At 37.9% G+C, this 20,164-nt stretch overlaps 3 protein-coding genes across 3 annotated transcripts in view; 2 read left to right on the top strand and 1 right to left on the bottom strand.

Moving 5' to 3' along the window:
* LOC127158822 (histone H4) overlaps positions 1 to 20,164 on the top strand; it is a 98,605-nt gene that overhangs the window by 13,430 nt on the left and 65,011 nt on the right. The window lies entirely within an intron of this gene.
* LOC127158823 (histone H4) lies at positions 62 to 436 on the top strand. The gene has a single exon (XM_051101816.1). It carries the CDS (start codon positions 89 to 91, stop codon positions 398 to 400), a length of 312 nt encoding a protein of 103 aa, XP_050957773.1. The 5' UTR covers positions 62 to 88; the 3' UTR covers positions 401 to 436.
* The window catches only part of LOC127158820 (Fc receptor-like protein 5), a 47,045-nt gene continuing 33,473 nt past the window's right edge, over positions 6,593 to 20,164 (bottom strand). Inside the window, 15 exon segments of the mRNA XM_051101813.1 lie at positions 6,593 to 6,730; positions 6,984 to 7,040; positions 7,522 to 7,596; positions 7,741 to 7,806; positions 7,898 to 7,948; positions 8,843 to 8,956; positions 9,044 to 9,191; positions 9,193 to 9,290; positions 9,590 to 9,853; positions 10,159 to 10,437; positions 10,528 to 10,812; positions 10,918 to 11,193; positions 12,261 to 12,350; positions 12,353 to 12,526; positions 14,836 to 15,114. Of these exon segments, the coding sequence (XP_050957770.1) occupies positions 6,723 to 6,730; positions 6,984 to 7,040; positions 7,522 to 7,596; positions 7,741 to 7,806; positions 7,898 to 7,948; positions 8,843 to 8,956; positions 9,044 to 9,191; positions 9,193 to 9,290; positions 9,590 to 9,853; positions 10,159 to 10,437; positions 10,528 to 10,812; positions 10,918 to 11,193; positions 12,261 to 12,350; positions 12,353 to 12,526; positions 14,836 to 15,114 (2,264 nt within the window). The 3' untranslated portion in view covers positions 6,593 to 6,722.

The raw sequence follows: 20,164 nt of genomic DNA, 5'->3' as shown, positions 1-20,164 counted from the left end.
GGTCCTTTAGCGAAATATAAACTCCCCATTTTCTTTTTTGAATTACCAAACTGTTTTCTTTGTTGTCATTTGAAGAGTAGTTGTAGACATGTCAGGAAGAGGAAAAGGCGGTAAAGGTCTTGGTAAAGGAGGCGCTAAGCGTCACCGAAAAGTTCTTCGCGATAACATTCAGGGAATCACTAAACCAGCAATTCGTCGTCTTGCTCGTCGTGGCGGTGTCAAGCGTATTTCCGGGTTGATCTATGAGGAGACCCGCGGTGTGTTGAAGGTGTTTCTGGAGAACGTTATTCGTGATGCTGTGACTTACACTGAACACGCTAAAAGAAAGACCGTTACCGCCATGGATGTTGTATATGCTTTGAAACGACAGGGACGCACTCTGTATGGTTTCGGAGGTTAAGCGATTTCTAAAAACAACAACAACAAAAAAGCAAACCCCAACGGCTCTTTTAAGAGCCACCCATCCTTTCACACAAAGAGCAGGTTTCTGAATGGTATAAGTAGTTATGATTTGTTAAATAAATACAATGTGTATTATCATTTTTAGTTATTGGGTAATTATTTTGGTGTTTTATTTAAAAAAAAAAAAAAAAAAAATGCCTTTTACTTTAAGTATAACGAAAAGGAATGGAAATGTCACTATGAAAGTTTTTTTTTTTTTTTTTTTTTTTTTTTCTCTCTCACACATTGGCCACAATTAATAGCACCCTTTTATTCAATACTTTTTGCAACCTCCTTTTGCCAATTTAACAGCTATGGTCTATCCTATAATGCCTGATGACTCTGAAAAACACTTGACAAGAGATCATATATGGTATATATTCATCCAGATTCACTCCAGACCCTTCAGATTCCCAACTCCATGATAAACTCTCTTGTCTTCAGTTTTCTATAGGGTTTAGGTCAGGGAACTGGGACATCCATGGCAGAACCTTCATTTTGTGCTCAGTGTCCTTTTTTTTTTTTTTTTTTTTTTTTTTTTTTTTTTTTTTTGTTAATGTTGATGGTCCTTTTGATTCATTGTTCTGCTGGAAGATCCAACCATAGCTCATTATGACTCCAAGACTATTTTCTGCAATTCTCCAGCTGTGATCCTTGGAAAGTCTTGTGCCACTCAAACTTTCTTCCTCACATTGCATTAAGACAGTTCAGACACAGACAAATCACTGTAGGCAGATTGTTAACATTTCCTGTTGATTGGAACTATCTGCAGAACTCTATTTTTTTGTGTCATTATGATGGATGATAAAGGGAATTGATCTTTGTGTTCCCTCATATTTATATTCCTGTATATATTTAGTCACCCTGGTGTCCTAAAATGTAAATGTAAATGGGAATGTACAGTAGATCTTCAAAGATTTTACTCATAATAATTTCTAGGCCAATGTGTATTAGAGAAAAAAAATATTTTCATAATGTGATTTTGTTAAAAAAAGAAAAGATTTTTGTGATATATATATATAAAATTTACTTTTACTTTTTTTTTTTTTTTTTTTTTTTTTTTTTTTTTAGAAAGATCAGAAAGACAAACAATAAATACAGATTTATGTTCCCAATGCTCTTATTTTTATACTATTTTTTTAGGGTGCCAATATAATTCTGACAATGTCTCTCTCTCTCAAACAGCTATTCTTTTCTCTTTACTGTTTTCATGGGGATATTGTTAAAATATGTAATTCTAACAACAAATAATAACAATACTAATGCTGCAAAACTAACAACAACAGCTGATTGCAATAATTTATGCAAGAATTCATTACAAAGCGATTCCTAGAAATTCCTAATTTTATATTTTGACACCTGTTGTGTGCAGTTTACATTGCTTGCTTTTAAAAAGCTTTCTCTTGTTCAAACACTTGTTTGTGTGTTAACTAATTAATTAATTTGTTTGTTTTTTGATTGCAGTGTTTTTTCTGCTGCTATTGTTTTTCTTGGATTTGCTTCTCAGTTACATACACTTTTAACCTTTTCTTGGTTCATTCCATGTTTTATAGGCAACCTCAATCCAGCTAATCCTGATTTGCACAGGTGGTACTAAATTAATCGAATGTATTTTAGTTGAGGACTCCATAGTCCAGGTGTTAGTAATCTGTACTTAATCTGTGTTTCAGAAAACCATTTTTAAAACATGATTAACTATTCTAGATTAAGGCCTACTCCTGTCTTAATTTAATCTTGGTCCGGGTGTAACAAGGAGACGGGAGGCGGGCGGATCCATTCGCAGACTTTTATTAATGCAACGAGGCAAAGACATGGTCGAAAGGCAGGCAGGGTCAAACAATGGCAAACAGGTGTTTAGACAGCAAAACGAAGAATAGTCCATAAACAGGCGAGGGTCGATCAGCGGCGTACATTATCCAAAGGGCGAAGCAGGAGAATGGTCAGACAGGCGAGAGTCACAAAAGGCAGGCGGCGGGACAACGAAACAAATAAACAAGGAAAAACAAACGGAAACCAGACACGGGATACGAGGGAACGCTTTGTATGAATGCAAAGAACAATTCAATACTCGGCAGGTTGCAGCAGGAAGACCGGGTCTTAAATAGTGTCTCTGATTGGACGCGGGTGACGTGCAATGGCTGATGGGGAATGTAGTCCGGGGTGTAGTGCAACAGTCCGTGTGTGATAGGGTAAGAGTGACATCTGGTGGTGAGCGGACCGCAGAACAGTGACCAGATTCGTGACATAGCCCCCCAAGGATAGGCTTCCAGACGCTCCAACAGCAAAACAGTCCTGGGCAGCGGTGGGAGGGCCGGGAGACTGAGGCAGAACCGGTAGGGAGGAAGCACTCCAGGGCGGAGCAGGAGCCGCAGGAGCCCTCCAGGGCGGAGCCGGAGGCGCCAGAGCCCTCCAGGGTGGAGCCGGAGGCGGAGCCAGAGGCGCCGGAGCCCTCCAGGGTGGAGCAGGAGGCGCAGGAGCCCTCCAGGGCGGAGCCGGAGCAGGAGGCGCAGGAGCCCTCCAGGGCAGAGCCGGAGCAGGAGGCGCAGGAGCCCTCCAGGGCGGAGCCGGAGCAGGAGGCGCCGGAGCCCTCCAGGGCGGAGCAGGAGGCGTAGGAGGCCCAGCAGGAGGCGCAGGAGGCCTCCAGGGCGGAGCAGGAACCCATGTAATAGGCTGGGACCTGGGGAGAACAGGGACAGAGGAGGCAGACAGAATAAGGGGAGAAGCAGAGTGTTTGAGGATGAACGCCGCCTCCCTAGGAGGATCTACAGCCGAAGCTGACACCTCAGGAGGCATTGGCGCAGCTTCTCCGACTGGGAAGGCCTCTGGAGCTGACTCATGGTCAGACGGGGCCTCTGGAGCAGACTTGAGACCAGACGGGACCTCTGGAGAAAACTTGAGACCAGACGGGACCTCTGGAGCAGACTTGGGACCAGATGGGACCTCTGGAGCAGACTTGAGACCAGACGGGACCTCTGGTGCTAACTTGAGACCAGACGTGATCTCAGGGGCGGACTTGTGACCAGACGTGACCCCGGGCGGACTTGTGAACAGACGTGACCTTTGGAGTGTAGTGTGCGGCCCACATACTGAGAATGGTGACCTCGCATTAGTAAACCTGATGTGACAAGGCTCTGGGCGGTCAGACGAGGCGTGACTTGACTCTGGGCCGTCGAGCGGGACGTGACAGGACTCTGGGCCGTTAGGCGGGACGTGACGGGACTCTGGGCCGTCAGGCGGGACGTGACGGGACTCTGGGCCGTCAGGCGGGGACGTGACGGGACTCTGATCTGACACGTGAAGACCAGCGGTGACTTGAATTGGCTTGTGAAGATCATTGACTTTACTTGACTCAGGAACCACGGCTATGACGTTGCTTGACTCAGGAACGACTGCCTTGACGTTGCTTGACGCAGGAACGACCGCTTTGACGTTGCTGGACTTGGAAGCTTGACTGGACTTGGAAGCTACAGCTGTAGCCTGACTTGACTCTGGAGCAGCGGCTGAAGCTTGACTTGGCTCTGGAATAACAGCAGCAACTTGACTTGGCTTATGAGAATCTGCTGTAGCCTGGCTTGGCTCATGGAAATCCGCTGTAACGGGACTTGACTCATGAACAACAGCCGTAACGTGACTTGACTCGTGGGGAACAGTCGTGACGTGACTTGACTCGTGGGGAACAGCCGTGACTTGGCTTGACTCGTGGAGAACGACAGCTGTGTCTTGACTTGACTCTGCGTCTTGACTTGACCCTGGGGTAGCCGCCGCGGCATGGCGGAATGGCGGCCATCTTGTGGAGTGGCTTGGAGACGGCGGCCATCTTGTGGAGTGGCTTGGAGACGGCGGCCATCTTGTGGAGGGGCTTGGAGACGGCAGCCATCTTGTGCAGTGGCTCTGGCGTGGCAGCCATCTTGTGCAGTGGCTCTGGCGTGGCAGCCATCTTGTGCAGTGGCTCTGGCGTGACGGCCATCTTGACAGTGCTTGGCTCAGGAAAGATGGCTGTAACTTGACTTGAGATAGGAGCGATAGCTCTGACTTGACTTGACACAGGAAACACAGCTTTAACTTGACTTGACACAGGAACCAGGACCGTAGTTTGACTTGACACTGGAACGACAGCCGTAGCTTGACTTGGCTTCGAAACTTGACTTGACTCAGGAAATGTAGCTGTAACTTTAAATGGCTCTTGTATGGCAGCTGTGACGTGACGGAGCTCTGCTTTCGCCGCCATTTTGTGAACGGGCTCCGCCGTCGCCGCCATCTTGTGAGCGCGCACCGGCACGGCCGCCATTACACGGGTGGGTTGTACGGCCGGCGTTACCGCGATGTCGCGTTGCTTCCCCTCGACACCCACAGTGAGCGATGAACCAAAAATCTGTAGTGCAATGTCTGTATACTGTCCAATGGGGTTGATAAAGTGGCATTGAGGAGCGGTAGGGTTCGGAAAGCCCTCCATGGAAAAATATCATCAGACACAGATCGTCCATAGAAGTCTGATTAGCCAACATAATAAAGTCCAAAATGTACTCCTCAATGGACCGCTCACCTTGTTTAAGGCGCATGATCTGAGCTGCTGGATCCTTGTTGGCCGAGTATTCTGTAACAAGGAGACGGGAGGCAGGCGGATCCATTCGCAGACTTTTATTAATGCAACAAGGCAAAGACATGGTCGAAAGGCAGGCAGGGTCAAACAATGGCAAACAGGTGTTTAGACAGCGAAACGAAGAATAGTCCATAAACAGGCGAGGGTCGATCAGCGGCGTACGTTATCCAAAGGGCGAAGCAGGAGAATGGTCAGACAGGCGAGAGTCACAAAAGGCAGGCGGCGGGACAACGAAACAAATAAACAAGGAAAAACAAACGGAAACCAGACACGGGATACGAGGGAACGCTTTGTATGAATGCAAAGAACAATTCAATACTCGGCAGGTTGCAGCAGGAAGACCGGGGCTTAAATAGTGTCTCTGATTGGACGCGGGTGACGTGCAATGGCTGATGGGGAATGTAGTCCGGGGTGTAGTGCAACAGTCCGTGTGTGATAGGGTGAGAGTGACATCTGGTGGTGAGCGGACCGCAGAACATTGACCAGATTCGTGACACCGGGAAACCACCCCAATAAGTTCGCATTTAATGTGAGTGTATTCATTTTATTGGTCTTTGGGAATCCTTGAGAACCGAACCCATGACCTTGTCATTTAGTTCACTTTTAAGTACTAAATCATTTATAAAATGATTCATGTTTTCTCCAACCACTTTTTTTTTTTATCAGGGCTCTTGTCTTTTTCTTTTTTTGTTTTTTTTTTTTCTCTGTTAATGTGTAGATCAGTGGTTCTCAAACAGGGGTCACTAGGGGGCCTCAGCTAACATGTAAGAGGGCATCAAGATGACTTGTTCACCAATTCCCAAAACTATATATTTTAAATATTTAGATTTTTAATTGGTTTAGCTTAATTCAATGTTTGATCTGTCTTATTTTAAACCATGTTATTACAGTTTCCCAGAAACCAAGAAATAATGAACCTTTCTCCTGTTTACACTCGGATACTTCATTAAATTTAAAATAAATAAGAAAATATATAAAACATTTTTTTTTTCAACATTCAAACAAAAAGCTTGATGCATTTAGTGCTATTAACATAGAACTACATTTATCTATGGTTAAAATGACCCTAATAATTGTGAAAGGTAAAGTCCTGCAAAGAAAACATACAAATGTTTTTGTTTTTAATTGCATTTATTTAGCGAATATAAATCTCACACTTCATTAACTGTAGCAAGAAATAGCATAAACTTTTTTTTTTTTTTTTTTTTTTGTATATGAATTACATGAAATATCTGAAAATATATGATTGTAAAAAGAAGTATATATGAAAATATATTCATGCAACAAATATAATCTCTGTCTGTCTTGTTGTCTTGGCAAAAACACATCATGCATTATTTTATAAGACAATGAACACATTGTATTTAACTCTTATCAACAAAGTGCCCAATTACAATATTTATTTAATTCTTGGTGCTGCACAGCAATTAATGTAATAATATTTCAGGCAGTTTCACTTGTGTTAAACATAAGAGCTCACTGGAGAAGATGTTTTATTATACAGTATAGATACATTTGTGTGCTTACATGTGTGCAGATAATACGGTCAATATGTATCTCTAAAGTCTTTCAATCAAGCATGTGCATAAGCAGTTCACTCAGATTAATTTGTTAAGCAATGCAAGCGTTACTGTTTCTGCTGGTGTGAATCTCCTTTAACCGTCTGTTGTCTTCACTGCACTCACGGACCTTTAAACAGGATGAAGATGAAGCATTATGGAGGTGATGTGATTAACACAAACCTTTGATTTTAGCTTATTCTGCTGATGATTTACAGTTTTAAGATCATGATGAACCTCACAAGTAACTGAACTGAATCACTTAAATCAGATTTATAATGTAAAAGAATCAATATATGCCAAAATCTGCATGAACAAGTGTCAGTTATGAACTGCTTGTCAGTTATTGTGAAATTATTGTACAAATGTAACAGAATTCTTACGTGTTTTGTTTTTCTTCCTAATAGGTTGAGCATAAGTTGCATCACCAGCATCAGCACCTGAAGAACACAAAAAATAAATAACAATAAAATAATAATACAGTTTTATATTTCCTCAATAAGCCTTGTGACTTTTATGAATAAATCTGATCTTCAGCAGAAACAATGCCTAATGTTTTAAGCCTTAATTTAAGGTTAGTGGTTTGACTGTAATAGTGATGAAGCTCGACTCTCTGTCTGTCACCTGTCATGAAAAACAGCAGGTTGGTTATCTGACTCTCTAGTCTGTCTGGTCTGTTTTATTTTTTATCAGTAAAATCAGGCAGATCTGATTGTTGTGAGTGTTGATTGTTCTGCTACATTTCCAGAATGAAGTGTATTGGCTTTATCATTGTTGTTTATGATTGTAAATGGTTTCTTTTTCAGATATTATGAAATGATTATATCTGAGTTTAATATGATGAATCATTCAGACGGTTGTGTTTAGATGCATGCTAGAACATGCTAGAAATATTGTAATTTAGGAAAAACACGATCTTACCTTTGCTTTTGGATTTCTTTTCTTTTCTTCTGACTTCTGAGTATGTCACATTATTTGGCTTTGTTGCAGTATTGTCTAGAAAAATAATAATAATGATTAATTCACTCTTAATTGTTAGAAAGAAATATACATTTGTATTTAATGAATTAGAAATGTTTTAATGTTTCTGATGATGATTATATTGTAGTCAGAAGTGTAGTTAAGAGACTTTGTTTCAACCTTTGTCCTTTATTTTATTAACAGTGATCACTGAATATGTGACGTCTGCCAATGGTTTCGGATCATCTTAAAAAAAAAAAAAAAAGCCAATATGATTGAACAAATTATATTTGTTGATTATGAATGATATGTGTTTAAATAAGGTTTAAGACTCAACCTTTGTCTCTCTTATTCATTTCAGTCACAACTTCATAAATGTGATCAGAACCTGCTGGACAGAAAACAAGCATTTGAGGATAAAAGTTAGAAAGCAAAGCAGTCTTGAAGATAAAAAATAATGATCTATAAAGCTTAAAGTGGTTCAAAAATATATTTTGAGGAATGCTGGTGACCAAACAACACTGGACTCTTTTGAATTCTTCATTGACTCTTTTGTCCATTGTATCGACAATGATTCATTTTTATTTGTTAATTGTCCCTTTAAATAATTAGTTAATTAGGCTGACCAGACTGTACACTGTAAAAAATAAACAACACAATTTCTTGAGTCAGCTTAAAATAATTTGTTACCCTGCTGCCTTAAAATGTTAAGTTCAGTCAACTAAAAGAAGTTTATGTAGTCCAGTCCTAGTACAACAGTCAGAGTGTGATAAAGAGTGACATTATGGCTCAACTTGAAATGTTAAGTTGTACTAAGTAACAACTTAGATATTTGTGTTTGCTAAACTTAACAGATGGGTAAGTAACCCAGCTGCCTTAAAATTTTAAGTTGAATCAACTCAAATAACTAAGCTGTCACTTAGTACAACTTAACATTTCAAGTTGAATAAACTGTTTTTGAGTTGGCTGAACTTAAAATTTTAAGGCAGCCAGGTTACAAATTATTTTAAGTTGACTCAAATTGTTTTTTACAGTGTAGAGGAGAGTTTTCTGTTTGAGATTCTGCAGATTGATTTGGGTCTGATGTCTGGTTAACGTTACACTGCTAATCTATAATAGAAACAAAGAGCATTATGGTCACTTAACAATATTTGCAGTGATTACAGTGACTCTTTAAGCTGACAATAAGATCTTTTCATGAGCCTTTATTCAAAAACTGCATATTTCATCTGTTGCTGTTTGGTTGTATTAATCATATAAAATGTTATGAACTGCTCCACACCTTTGTTCTTCTTGTATCTCCACAGCAGCACCAGTGAGATGAAGATCAACAGGGAAACACTCAATCCCACAACCACACCAGTGACCAGAAGAGGAGATAATGAAGCTGCTGAGACTGGAGAACATGACAAGATCTATTTGTGAGTGACATACTGTATGATAATATTACAAACGTACATAAAGTCACTCATTATTCCCAGACCTCTGACTGAGATCCAGCTGTGGAGTGACTGTCCTCTCTCTGTTTTACAGTAGTAGAAACCCTCATGTGACTTTGAGACAGTAGTGATGTTCATCTCTCCTGTCGTCTGATTCTGGATGAGTGACCCGTCTTTATAGAAATCAGCTGTGAGGATCGGGGGAGTTTGTAGATCGATGTAAACAGTGTAGAGTCAGAGTATCTCCCTCAATCACAGGATCAACAGAACTCACCAGAATCACATCACCATCTACACAACACAAGAAATGTGTGCTTACTGCAAATAGTAAGAAAACATCAAAACAATGTGCTGTGTAGCCAGACTTTTAACAGCTGGCATGAAACTGATTCCATGTACAGTAGTCTGACCAAAAACTATTTAAATGAAAAGAAGACTGTCTGATGAATGTGGACACCATAATATCTAAAAATCATTCAATTTGTACAGTATTATCAGTCTCTGAACAGCTGTAGAGCAAACCATTAGTTGAAAATGTGAGAGATATTTAGAATTTAGATTAGAAAGTGAGAGTTAGAAACAAGACTCACCATGTACAGTGATGTTGAGAGGATGACGTTTCTCTCCAGATTCAGACTGACACCAGTAAACTCCAGTGTCAGATGTGCTGAGAGAGACGATTCGACATGTAGATCCTGTTTGTTTTATACAATCTTCAGTGTTTCTGTCTGTGTATCTTCTCACTGTCCATCCAGCAGAGTTACTCTGATCCTCACAGCTCAGAGAGAGAGAGTCAGATGAGAAGTGTTGACTTCTGCTGGGACTGACCACCAGAGACACTGAACGAGAAACACCTGAGAAGAAGAAAATATCATTCAAACTGACAACACACATGTGGTTGTGAAATAAAATCTGTAATTAAGAACAATTAAGATGAATTTTAGCACTAAAGTTTGAAATAAGAAGGGTCTTATAATGCAGATATTATGAGTGTGTATTTGATAGCACTTCTGATCTGGTTTAGACTAAGAATTGGAAGGAAGTGAGAGCAGGTTTTTGACAGCATTTGTTTTAGATGGTTTTGCCTCCCTGTGCTAGAGACTGTAATGCAACACAAATACAGATGAACACAAGCATAAACAGTGTCACACAGACTCACCAATGATCCACAGTGGCTGTGTGTTACTGTAGTTTGTGTAATAGGCCGGTCGTCCTCTCTCTGCTCTGCACGTATAAACTCCTGTGTGCTGTAGAGCAGCAGGACTGAGAGTGTAAGAGCCTCCAGCTCCTCTGCTGCTGTCTGACAGATGATCATCATCTCTGAACCAGCTGAACGTCCAGCCTGTAGAGGAGCCTGTAACCTCACAGATCAGAGTCACTGAGTCTCCTTCAGTCAGCCACGGCTGTGGAGACACTCGCACTGCTGCCTGAGCTTCAGCTGAACAAAACATGAGGAGTTATAGAGCCACAGAGAAACTGAGAGAGAAGCTGTTCACACTGATAATAATGAACAAACACACAAACTCACCTGATACATTCAGTGTAACAGCATCACTGCGCTGAGAGCTTTGTTTATCCATCTGTCCTGTACAGGTGTATTTACCGCTGTGAACATGATTAACACTGCTGATGTTCCACTCTTGTGTTGAGATTCGGCTGACAGAGTTTTTATGTTGGTAGTTTGTTCCCTCTATTTCCCATCTGTACGTCCACTCAGTGTCTCCTCCCCACTTTATATCACATCTGAGAGTGACTGTTTCTCCTCTGAACACTCGTTCATCAGGTCGTACCGTCACCACAGCTTTAGGAGTCACTGTACAAACACAGATTATTGCATTTAGTTTTGATTCAATGTTTTATAAGTTGTAGATATTGTCTGTGATCTGTATGTTGTGTCACATACTATGTTCTCTCTCACCTGTAACATTTACCCACAGTGCATCACTGTATTGTGTGTAGTAGACTGGTTTCCCTCTTCCAGCTCTACACCAGTACTGGCCTCCATCAGACACTGAATCAATCTTCAGTCTGTAGGAGTTTGTTTCTGTCTTCTTTGTCTCAGAGTTCAGTGTGTGTTTGTACCAGTAAAAGTCCCATCCAGTGGACGGATCCATGCGACAGATCAAAGTCACTGTGTTTCCTGTCAGTGCAGCTCCTGCAGGATCTGATGTGAGTTCAGGCTTTGGCTTTAGACCTGCAGGAGAACAAGAACAGATTCAGATCATGAAAAGTCAGAGTTCAGCTGTGTGAGACAAATCAGCATTTGTCTGCATCAGAAAAATAATAATTCTGGCATTGATGCATTCAGCACATTACAATTTGCCTAAAAAGTCACTTAACTATATATATGGACATAGTACAGTAACTTTAAGAGAACAATAATATTATGTGTCCTTTACATGTGTACTGACCCTCATCAGATGTTTTAGATTGTACAATAGTGAGAGTGTTTCCATTTACAGTGTAATGCTCAGACACTTCAGTGCTGCCTTTATACCACTCATATCTCCAGTTACTGTGAGACTCAATCACACACTTCAGATTGACTGTCTCTCCAGTGAATACAGGACTGTCTGGTGTCACAGTCAGTGTAGATGTGGGTAATGCTGTGAAAAATCAAAACCATGAAGTGACTAAAACAGCACTTACAGTGAAAAATATTTTGTAAATGTGGTAAAAAAAACTATAATTCATTATTTTATGTTTCATGTGATTTGTTGTGTTTTGTTCTGGCTCCATCACGTCCTCAGACAAACACCTCTGACTCTCCATAGAAAGCAGAATGAAGCTCCTGGTGAAGGAGAGCTGAAGACCTCCAACTACAACCTCATATGAGGAGCAACTGAATCTCAATCAACTTCAACAGACTATCTGAAGACTTCATGAACTCCTTTAACATCATTATCTGTAAGTCACCTCATTCTCTCTGACTTCAGTACAAAACTCATCTGTATTGAATTCTCTCACTCAAGTCCATTTTTATTCTTATAACAGTCATGAATATCACCTGTAACCATAGCGACAGTAACTAAAGTAAATATCAAAGATGTCGATGCATATAACAATGGAAAGTTTTGTCAACAAAAACACACACAAGACATGTAGTATTGTGTCTAAACAGAATAATGACAGAATAATAAAAAGTGAATTGCATCAGTCCTCATATAAGAACAGATGTTACTGCTACGAAGGAGTAAAAAATTGAGCTAAAAAAATATTGATTTAAATGAGCATTAAACAGATGTGAATATGAACACTCACCTGATACAGTCAGTGTAACAGCAGCACTGATGTCTGATCTCTGTGAGTCTGATCTCTCTCCTCTACAGCTGTATTCACCACTATCAGACACAGATGTGAGATGGTGTAGACTCTCTCAGTGACGTGTCTGATGACTGAACCATCTTTAAACCAGCTGTATGTCCACTGAATGTTTCCTCCTCCCTGTATGTCACATGTGAGAGTGACTGTCTCTCCTCTGAACACACGCTGATCTGGCGTCACCTTCACTACAGGTTTTGGTCTCTCTGTATTAATACATATATGAGTAAATATTGACTGAAACAGCATCACAGTCTCATGATCAATGTCATGAACATATGAGAAAAAAAAAATACTGCATTCAATTTATGATCTGGTTTGCTTATGGTTTGTATTAACTACATCAAAACTGTTAATGGCAAAAACTAAATAAAACATTAATATCCAGGCTACATGTATGTTGTTTTGTATTTATTTATCACATGCATCAATTGTACAATATTTACATAATTTAAGAGTGTAAAAAGAGTGCTGAATATGACGTAATCATGAGACAGATTGAACGATTTGTCGTTGCATGAAGTGTTTTGTTTTACATACTAAAAAATCAGCAGGCAGAACATAATGCTCCAAAAATAGTAAAAATACGGCACAATGTATTGTTGTAGGTTAAAGTTGTAAAAACTGGAAAGGTTTTTTTTTTTTTTTTTTTTTTTTTTTACAGGTGTTTATTACTGTACATTTAATTTTCTTATTTTTTTTATTTTATTTCACATAAGAAAAAAAAAAATGCATTGTGTGTCTAATATATAAAATGCTGTAAAATTACTGGATATATATATATATATATATATTATTATTTTAGATGTAAAATAAAGAGTTGAGATGCAAAACCAGCTAAAAGCCATCTCGGTCAAAAATGAGATAATGATACTGAGTGAATGGTCTTGTAGTTCTTCTGACCATACATGGACACTTACAGAGCCTGATAAAAATGCAAAAGACATCAGATGGATTTAGCTGGTTTTGCATCTGAACTTTTCATGTATTTATAGTATTTTCACCAGCTAAAAAAGTTTTTAGGATGTACTAATGAGAATAATAATTGGCAAGATTTTCATACTATCGTTTCACAGGAATATTGTTCAAAACATGCTGTATGTCCTTGTAGTTCTTTTAAAGCAAAAGTCTTAGGCCAGTAGTATTTTCACCAGCTAAAAAATGGTGTAGTGTGTCAGTAGGAAACATCAGTTTACATTTCCAAATATTCTGTTTGCCATTAATTGTAATAATCTAGAGAGATTTTTGTTTGCACAGGCAGTCTGACAACAGCCAGTGCTCCACACAGAGATCTGATCTCACCATCATCCAGTCTGTCTATGGAATGACATGAAGAAACAGAAAAACCGAGACAGACTAAATCCAGAAGAACTGTTTCAACATCTCCAAGATGTTTCAAGTTGTCACGCTTCAGGCAGGAACAGACGAACAATGACGTAGTGAAACGAACAGTCTTTAATAATCCACAAGGAATACAGGAAACACAGGGAGGTAACGTTAACGTCCGACAAAGCATGATTGTGAACACACATTATATAGACAGGGTGATTAGATGGGAGATAGACAGGGGGACAGGGGGAATAGATGGGAGAAACCAACTCAAAGTCCAGGGGTGTGACACAAGTAACCTACCTGCAAAGCTACCTGAAAAAATCTGCACAAGTGCACCTAGGGCAAAAGCTGCTTTAAACGCAAAGGATGCTCACATCAAATGCTGATTTATTTTCGTTAATATAAGTTCATTGATAAAGAAAATCTATTTATGACATTATTTTTGACAGTATCCTCATTTTATGTGCCTAACTGTCTAAAAATTTTAACAGTACTGTAGCTTTGTAGGTATAGGTCTCTTAAAGCATCTTGGAGATGTTGCCACAGTTCTTCTGGATTTAGTCTGTCTCCGTTTTTTCTGTTTCTTAAGACAGACTGGATTGAATGATGGAGAGATCATGTCTCTGTTTGCACAAGGAGTCTGACAACAGCCTGTGCTCCATACAAAAATCTCACTGGATTATTACAATTAATGGCAAAATGAATGTTTAGAAACGTAAACTGATATTTCCTACTGACACACTACAGCAAAAGACTGACTTTAACTGACTTTAAACCATTTTTTAGCTGATAAAATACTAGTGGCCTAAGACTTTTGCACAGTACTGTATATGAATTCAATGCCCCATTTCATAACAGAAAGTCATATTTTGATATGAAACCCCATAACATGTTGATTTATGACAAACCATTTGAACCATCAGATTTAAATGACAAAATAGCATCATTTCTATAAGCGTGTTTAAATTGATCACTAAATTAATGTCAGTCAGTTTAAAGACCAAGGAGAGAGAGAGTTAATGGGGAAACTTACAAAAATGTGCTATCTCTGAAAAGTGTTGAATGTGCTTCTTTACAGGACATCCAGAATTAAATCTGAGGCATGTGAGATCTCAGAATTCAGCTACGATATAATGTCCTCTACAGAGGCCAAAACTCCATATCAGGAAGATATTTAACTCACCCGTCACAGAGAGAGAAACAGCAGAGCTTGATTGTGATGAGTTTGGTTTTCCATCTCTCTGTCCTTTACACGTGTACTGACCCGCATCAGACTTTTTAACTCCTCTGATAGTGAAAGTGTCTCTGTTTACAGTGTGATGCTCAGACACTTTAGTGCTGCCTTTATACCACTCATATCTCCAGTCACTGTGATCAGGCTTTATCTTACACTTCAGATTGACTGTCTCTCCAGTGAATACAGGACTGTCTGGTGTCACAGTCAGTGTAGATGTGGGTAAATCTGTAAAAAAAAAAAAAAAAAAAAAAAAAAAACATTATATAGTTATATTGTAATATTGTTTTATAAATGTGTTACAAAACCATGTTGTTTATACATTATTTTATTCATTATCTTTAACAACTTTTGTATAATTTGTTGTGTTTTGCTTTTGTCCTGTCATTAGTTTTCTGATCTGAGTGTTTTTGAGGAGGCTCTGGCTCCGTCACGTCCTCAGACAAACACCTCTGACTCTCCATAGAAAGCAGAATGAAGCTCCTGGTGAAGGAGAGCTGAAGACCTCCAACTACAACCTCATATGAGGAGCAACTGAATCTCAATCAACTTCAACAGACTATCTGAAGACTTCATGAACTCATTTAACATCATTATCTGTAAGTCACCTCATTCTCTCTGACTTCAGTACAAAACTCATCTGTATTGAATTCTCTCACTCAAGTCATTTTACTCATGAATATCACCTGTAACCACAGTGACTACAGTAAATATTAGTTAATAATGTGTAATGATTCACTCATGTCATGATTTGGTTTGATACTCGATACTGATCTCAATATATGAAGTTCTCATGATACTTTAAACAAAACAAAAATAGAGTTAAAATGTCAAGTTTTATTTTTTAATTATTACATCTCAGGCATTTGATAAAGAGTCAACAAAATAATGTTTATTAAAATTCTAAATTTGGAGTTAGGGGAGCGCGGGGCACAACCTAACACTTTTTGAATCTCTCAGTTTGTGTAAATCCATGTGGGATTCAGAGTATAATTTTTATCCATGTTATTTTCACACTTGTCTAGTACAAATGTGTAGCTTTGTTTCATAAATACAGTGTGTACGTTTTTTGTTATTTACCTCAAAAGAAAGAAAGTGAAAAGTGACAACATGTCTCACAGGCACATAGTAACATAACCATTAACAGCTTAAAATGTTGTCTTAAAAATACAAGACAAACTAGAATATATTATAAAATAATAAAATTATACATTTTTTTCAAATAAAATAATGGCATTTTTAATAAAAAAATGTCTAATTTTTGAGGTTCACAATGAACACATTGCAACCATGTGTGGAACGGCTATGAACGCAAAACACAGCTACAGTATAGTTGAAAACAATGTGCACAAACAGATGAAACATTCAGACATTCAGAAAAACACTTCCCTCCCTCCACACACAGCTCTCATAGAACACCAGACACATAAACGAGCCAAAATGCTTTACATTTCTTGAAATAATAATTTCTCAACATTAAACATCGATTGTCAGTCTTTATTCACCTGTTTCTTGTGGTTTCTTATTAACATCCATAAAAGTAAATAGTGAAAATTACGTTGCTAATGTCATAGAAAAGCATAGTTTAATAATAGCGGGGCAGATTGTAACGCAGTGTTACAAGAGTTAACAGTTGGTTTATTTATTTACTTATATATTTATTTTTGAAAAATGTAACAAGAGATTGAAACTTCAGATATGACTTCAATATATAATAATAATAAAAAATAAATAAATAAAATAAAATAAAATAATAATAATAATAATAATAATAATAATATTCCAGTCACCATCGAGTCAGAACATCTTTGGAGTTCATCACTCTTCAGACCCGAAAGAACGTGATCGCAATTCCAAAACCAACACTGCTCCAAACCATCAAGACTTTCACCCGAGACTGCATTCGGACACTTGTTCAATGACCAAGGCAATGCAAGTATCGTACATTTAACTAAACAGAACAGAGGTTTAGTATAAGCTGTAGACAGCACTGATGGTTTCACTCAGGTGGTTAACTGACTCTTTTCCTAGCTTCATTTCCTTGTCTCTCTCTAACTGCTTCTCACTTGCCCTTCCCCCATGTATGAGTTTCATGTTTGTTTGTTGTTAGTTTAGTTTAGATTAGTTATGTGTTAGTCCTTCGTTAATAAAACTCTTGTGCACAAATTACATAAGTTTTGATTCTGATTCTGCTTTGCAAATTAATGTCCCTTTATGATTCTGATTCAAGCTACATGCTCTAATGCAATGGTACTTTAAGAAAGTTATTTTCTGTGGCCAAGAAAATATCATTTCTTAGAGTTGATATAAAAATTATACTGAATGTTCGCTGGGCGAACAGATTAGTTGATGGGAAATTAATTCTGCTACAGTTACTACTGGCAGCTGATATAAATAATTGTAATTAATCATAATTAATTGTAATTATTTATATACATTTCCCTTTGAGCTAAATCGCGACAGTGTGAACATGTCTTAAAAAGTGAATTATTTTATTCTTATACAGATGTGAGATGTGGATGATACAGAAGAGTAGAAAAAAAGTGTTGAGCCACAAAAATTGATTAAATGAGTATTAAACAGATGTGAATATGAACACTCACCTGATACAGTCAGTTGCCCAGCAAGAACATTCTGTATAATTTTTATACTCAATTAATGAATTTATATTCTGGTGGCCACAGAAAATAAAGTTAAAGTAATTGCTAGACATCAAAACTGTTCGTAATGACAAAAATTTGCAAAGCCAGTGATATCCAGGCACTCATGTAATTGTTCTTTTTTATTTTTTTATGAACCACATGCACATAAATTTTAAAACATTTACATAATTTAAGAGTATTTAAAGAGTGGGCAAACATGACGCAGTTAGAGAGACTGTCCTGTTTATGAATAAACTTCAGTTTAACCACCTAAAAATTCAGTGCTTTTGGCAGAATACAATGCTCCAAAAATAGTAAAAATAGGGCACAATGTATTGTATTACTTAAAATGTTTTACAGGTGAGCAAGTGTACTTTGTATATGAAAATATGAAGAGTTGGATGCAAAACCAGCTAAAAGCCATCTCGGTCAAAAATGAGATAATGATACTGAAAGTGAATGGTCTTGACAAATATTACATGCATTCCATCAAATACTTGACTGGGAGTTTCTTCCCATAAATTTACTAAAGAACTCAGATCTGAAGGGACCCAGCTGATAGTTTTGTGAAACCTATGTAGTAAATACAAGGCTGCATTTTTTGTCGTGTGTTTCAATCAGTTTGATTCTGCTGGTTTTCTAGCTCTGTAACTCTTCTTATATATAAGAACCACTATGTTATGCTTTATCCTGTTGTAGAAAACAGGTATGAAAAGACTGAAAAAAAAGAAAGAAACATGAATACAATGCATTTTGGTTTATTTATTTATTTAGTGGTATCAAATCGTTCAAATTTTTATGTTTTTTTGAATGTCAATGTATTTCATCTGTTTGTGCAAAATAAAAGTCTACACTCAGTACCACTGTGGACAAAACAAACCCGTTCACGCATGCTTGCAATGTGTTCATTGTGACCTCAAAAATTAGACATTTTTAATATGGAAAAATGCCATGGTATTTGAAAAAAATATGTATAATTTTAATTATTTTTATAATGTATTTTCATACTATCTTTTTTTAAGACAGCATTTTAAGCTGTTAATGGTTATGTTACTGTTTGCCTAAGTGAAACATGTTGTCACTTTCCTTGGTCTTTCTCTGACTTAATGTAACAAGCAAATTAACAACGCTTTATCATAAAGCTACTTTGATATTTGTCCCCATAACATGTTGATTACATGGATCAAACCATGTCATGAATCAACATGTAGTCAGATTTAAATTTCAAGCATCATATTTCTTTATGGGCTCCAAATTTAATGTGTCAAAAACTGTTAAAGCTTTAAAGAAAGTTGAGGGTTGGTTAATTAAAATAAATTATCAGGGTATCCTCTGAAAAGGGGTATCCTGTGCTTATTCTCAGGAAGTGGTCCTTAAAACTGCTGCATTGAGATCTTTAGGCTCACCAAATGTGGACATAATGAGCGATTGGGTTGTTTTGACTCCATATCAGGAAGATATTTAACTTTTTGTGGCTTGTTGCCCCAAAAGACATTAATATGCAAATTAATATGTGTATGAGTTTGGTTTCCATCTGGATTCTGTCCACATATTGCATAAAAGATAATGATGTAGTAAATCATTCTTTTGAATCTTCTCATATAGTTGAAGTTGATTCTGTTTACAGTGTGATCCTCATATGAGGTTATAGTTGCTGTCTTGATCTGATTCTCCAGGAGCTTCATTCTGCTTTAAATAATTTTTTTTTGTTTGTCTTTTTTGTGAATACAGGACTGTCTCCTAAAAACACTCAAAAAAAAACTAATGACAGGAAAAAAAAAAAAAAAAGTCAAATTATACAAATATTGTTAAATATTGAATTTTATAAATGTATAAGTCATGGGTTAACATTACATTTATAAAACAATACTTTAACAACTTACTATAATTTTTTTTTTTTTTGTACAGATTTACCCACATCTACACTGACTGTGACACCAGACAGTCCTGTATTCACTGGAGAGACAGTCAATCTGAAGTGTAAGATAAAGCCTGATCACAGTGACTGGAGATATGAGTGGTATAAAGGCAGCACTAAAGTGTCTGAGCATCACACTGTAAACAGAGACACTTTCACTATCAGAGGAGTTAAAAAGTCTGATGCGGGTCAGTACACGTGTAAAGGACAGAGAGATGGAAAACCAAACTCATCACAATCAAGCTCTGCTGTTTCTCTCTCTGTGACGGGTGAGTTAAATATCTTCCTGATATGGAGTTTTGGCCTCTGTAGAGGACATTATATCGTATAGCTGAATTCTGAGATCTCACATGCCTCAGATTTAATTCTGGATGTCCTGTAAAGAAGCACATTCAACACTTTTCAGAGATACGCACATTTTGTAGGTTTCCCCCATTAACTCTCTCTCACCTTGGTCTTTAAACTGACTGACATTAATTTAGTGATCAATTTAAACTTTCACGCTTATAGAAATGATGCTATTTTGTCATTTAAAATCTGATGGTTCAAATGGTTTGTCATAAATCAACGTGTTATGGGGTTTCATATCAAAATATGACTTTCTGTTATGAAATGGGGCATTGAATTATATACAGTACTTGCAAAGTCTTAGCACTGCTATTTTCAGTAAAAATGGGTTAAATCTAAACATCTTTTGCTTTTTATTGTAGTAAAGAAA

The sequence above is a fragment of the Labeo rohita genome, unplaced genomic scaffold (genome assembly GCF_022985175.1).
Source record: "Labeo rohita strain BAU-BD-2019 unplaced genomic scaffold, IGBB_LRoh.1.0 scaffold_172, whole genome shotgun sequence".
Taxonomy (NCBI): Eukaryota; Metazoa; Chordata; class Actinopteri; order Cypriniformes; family Cyprinidae; genus Labeo; species Labeo rohita.
Note: the sequence above shows the minus strand (reverse complement) of the source record. Positions and strands in the feature narration are given on the sequence as shown.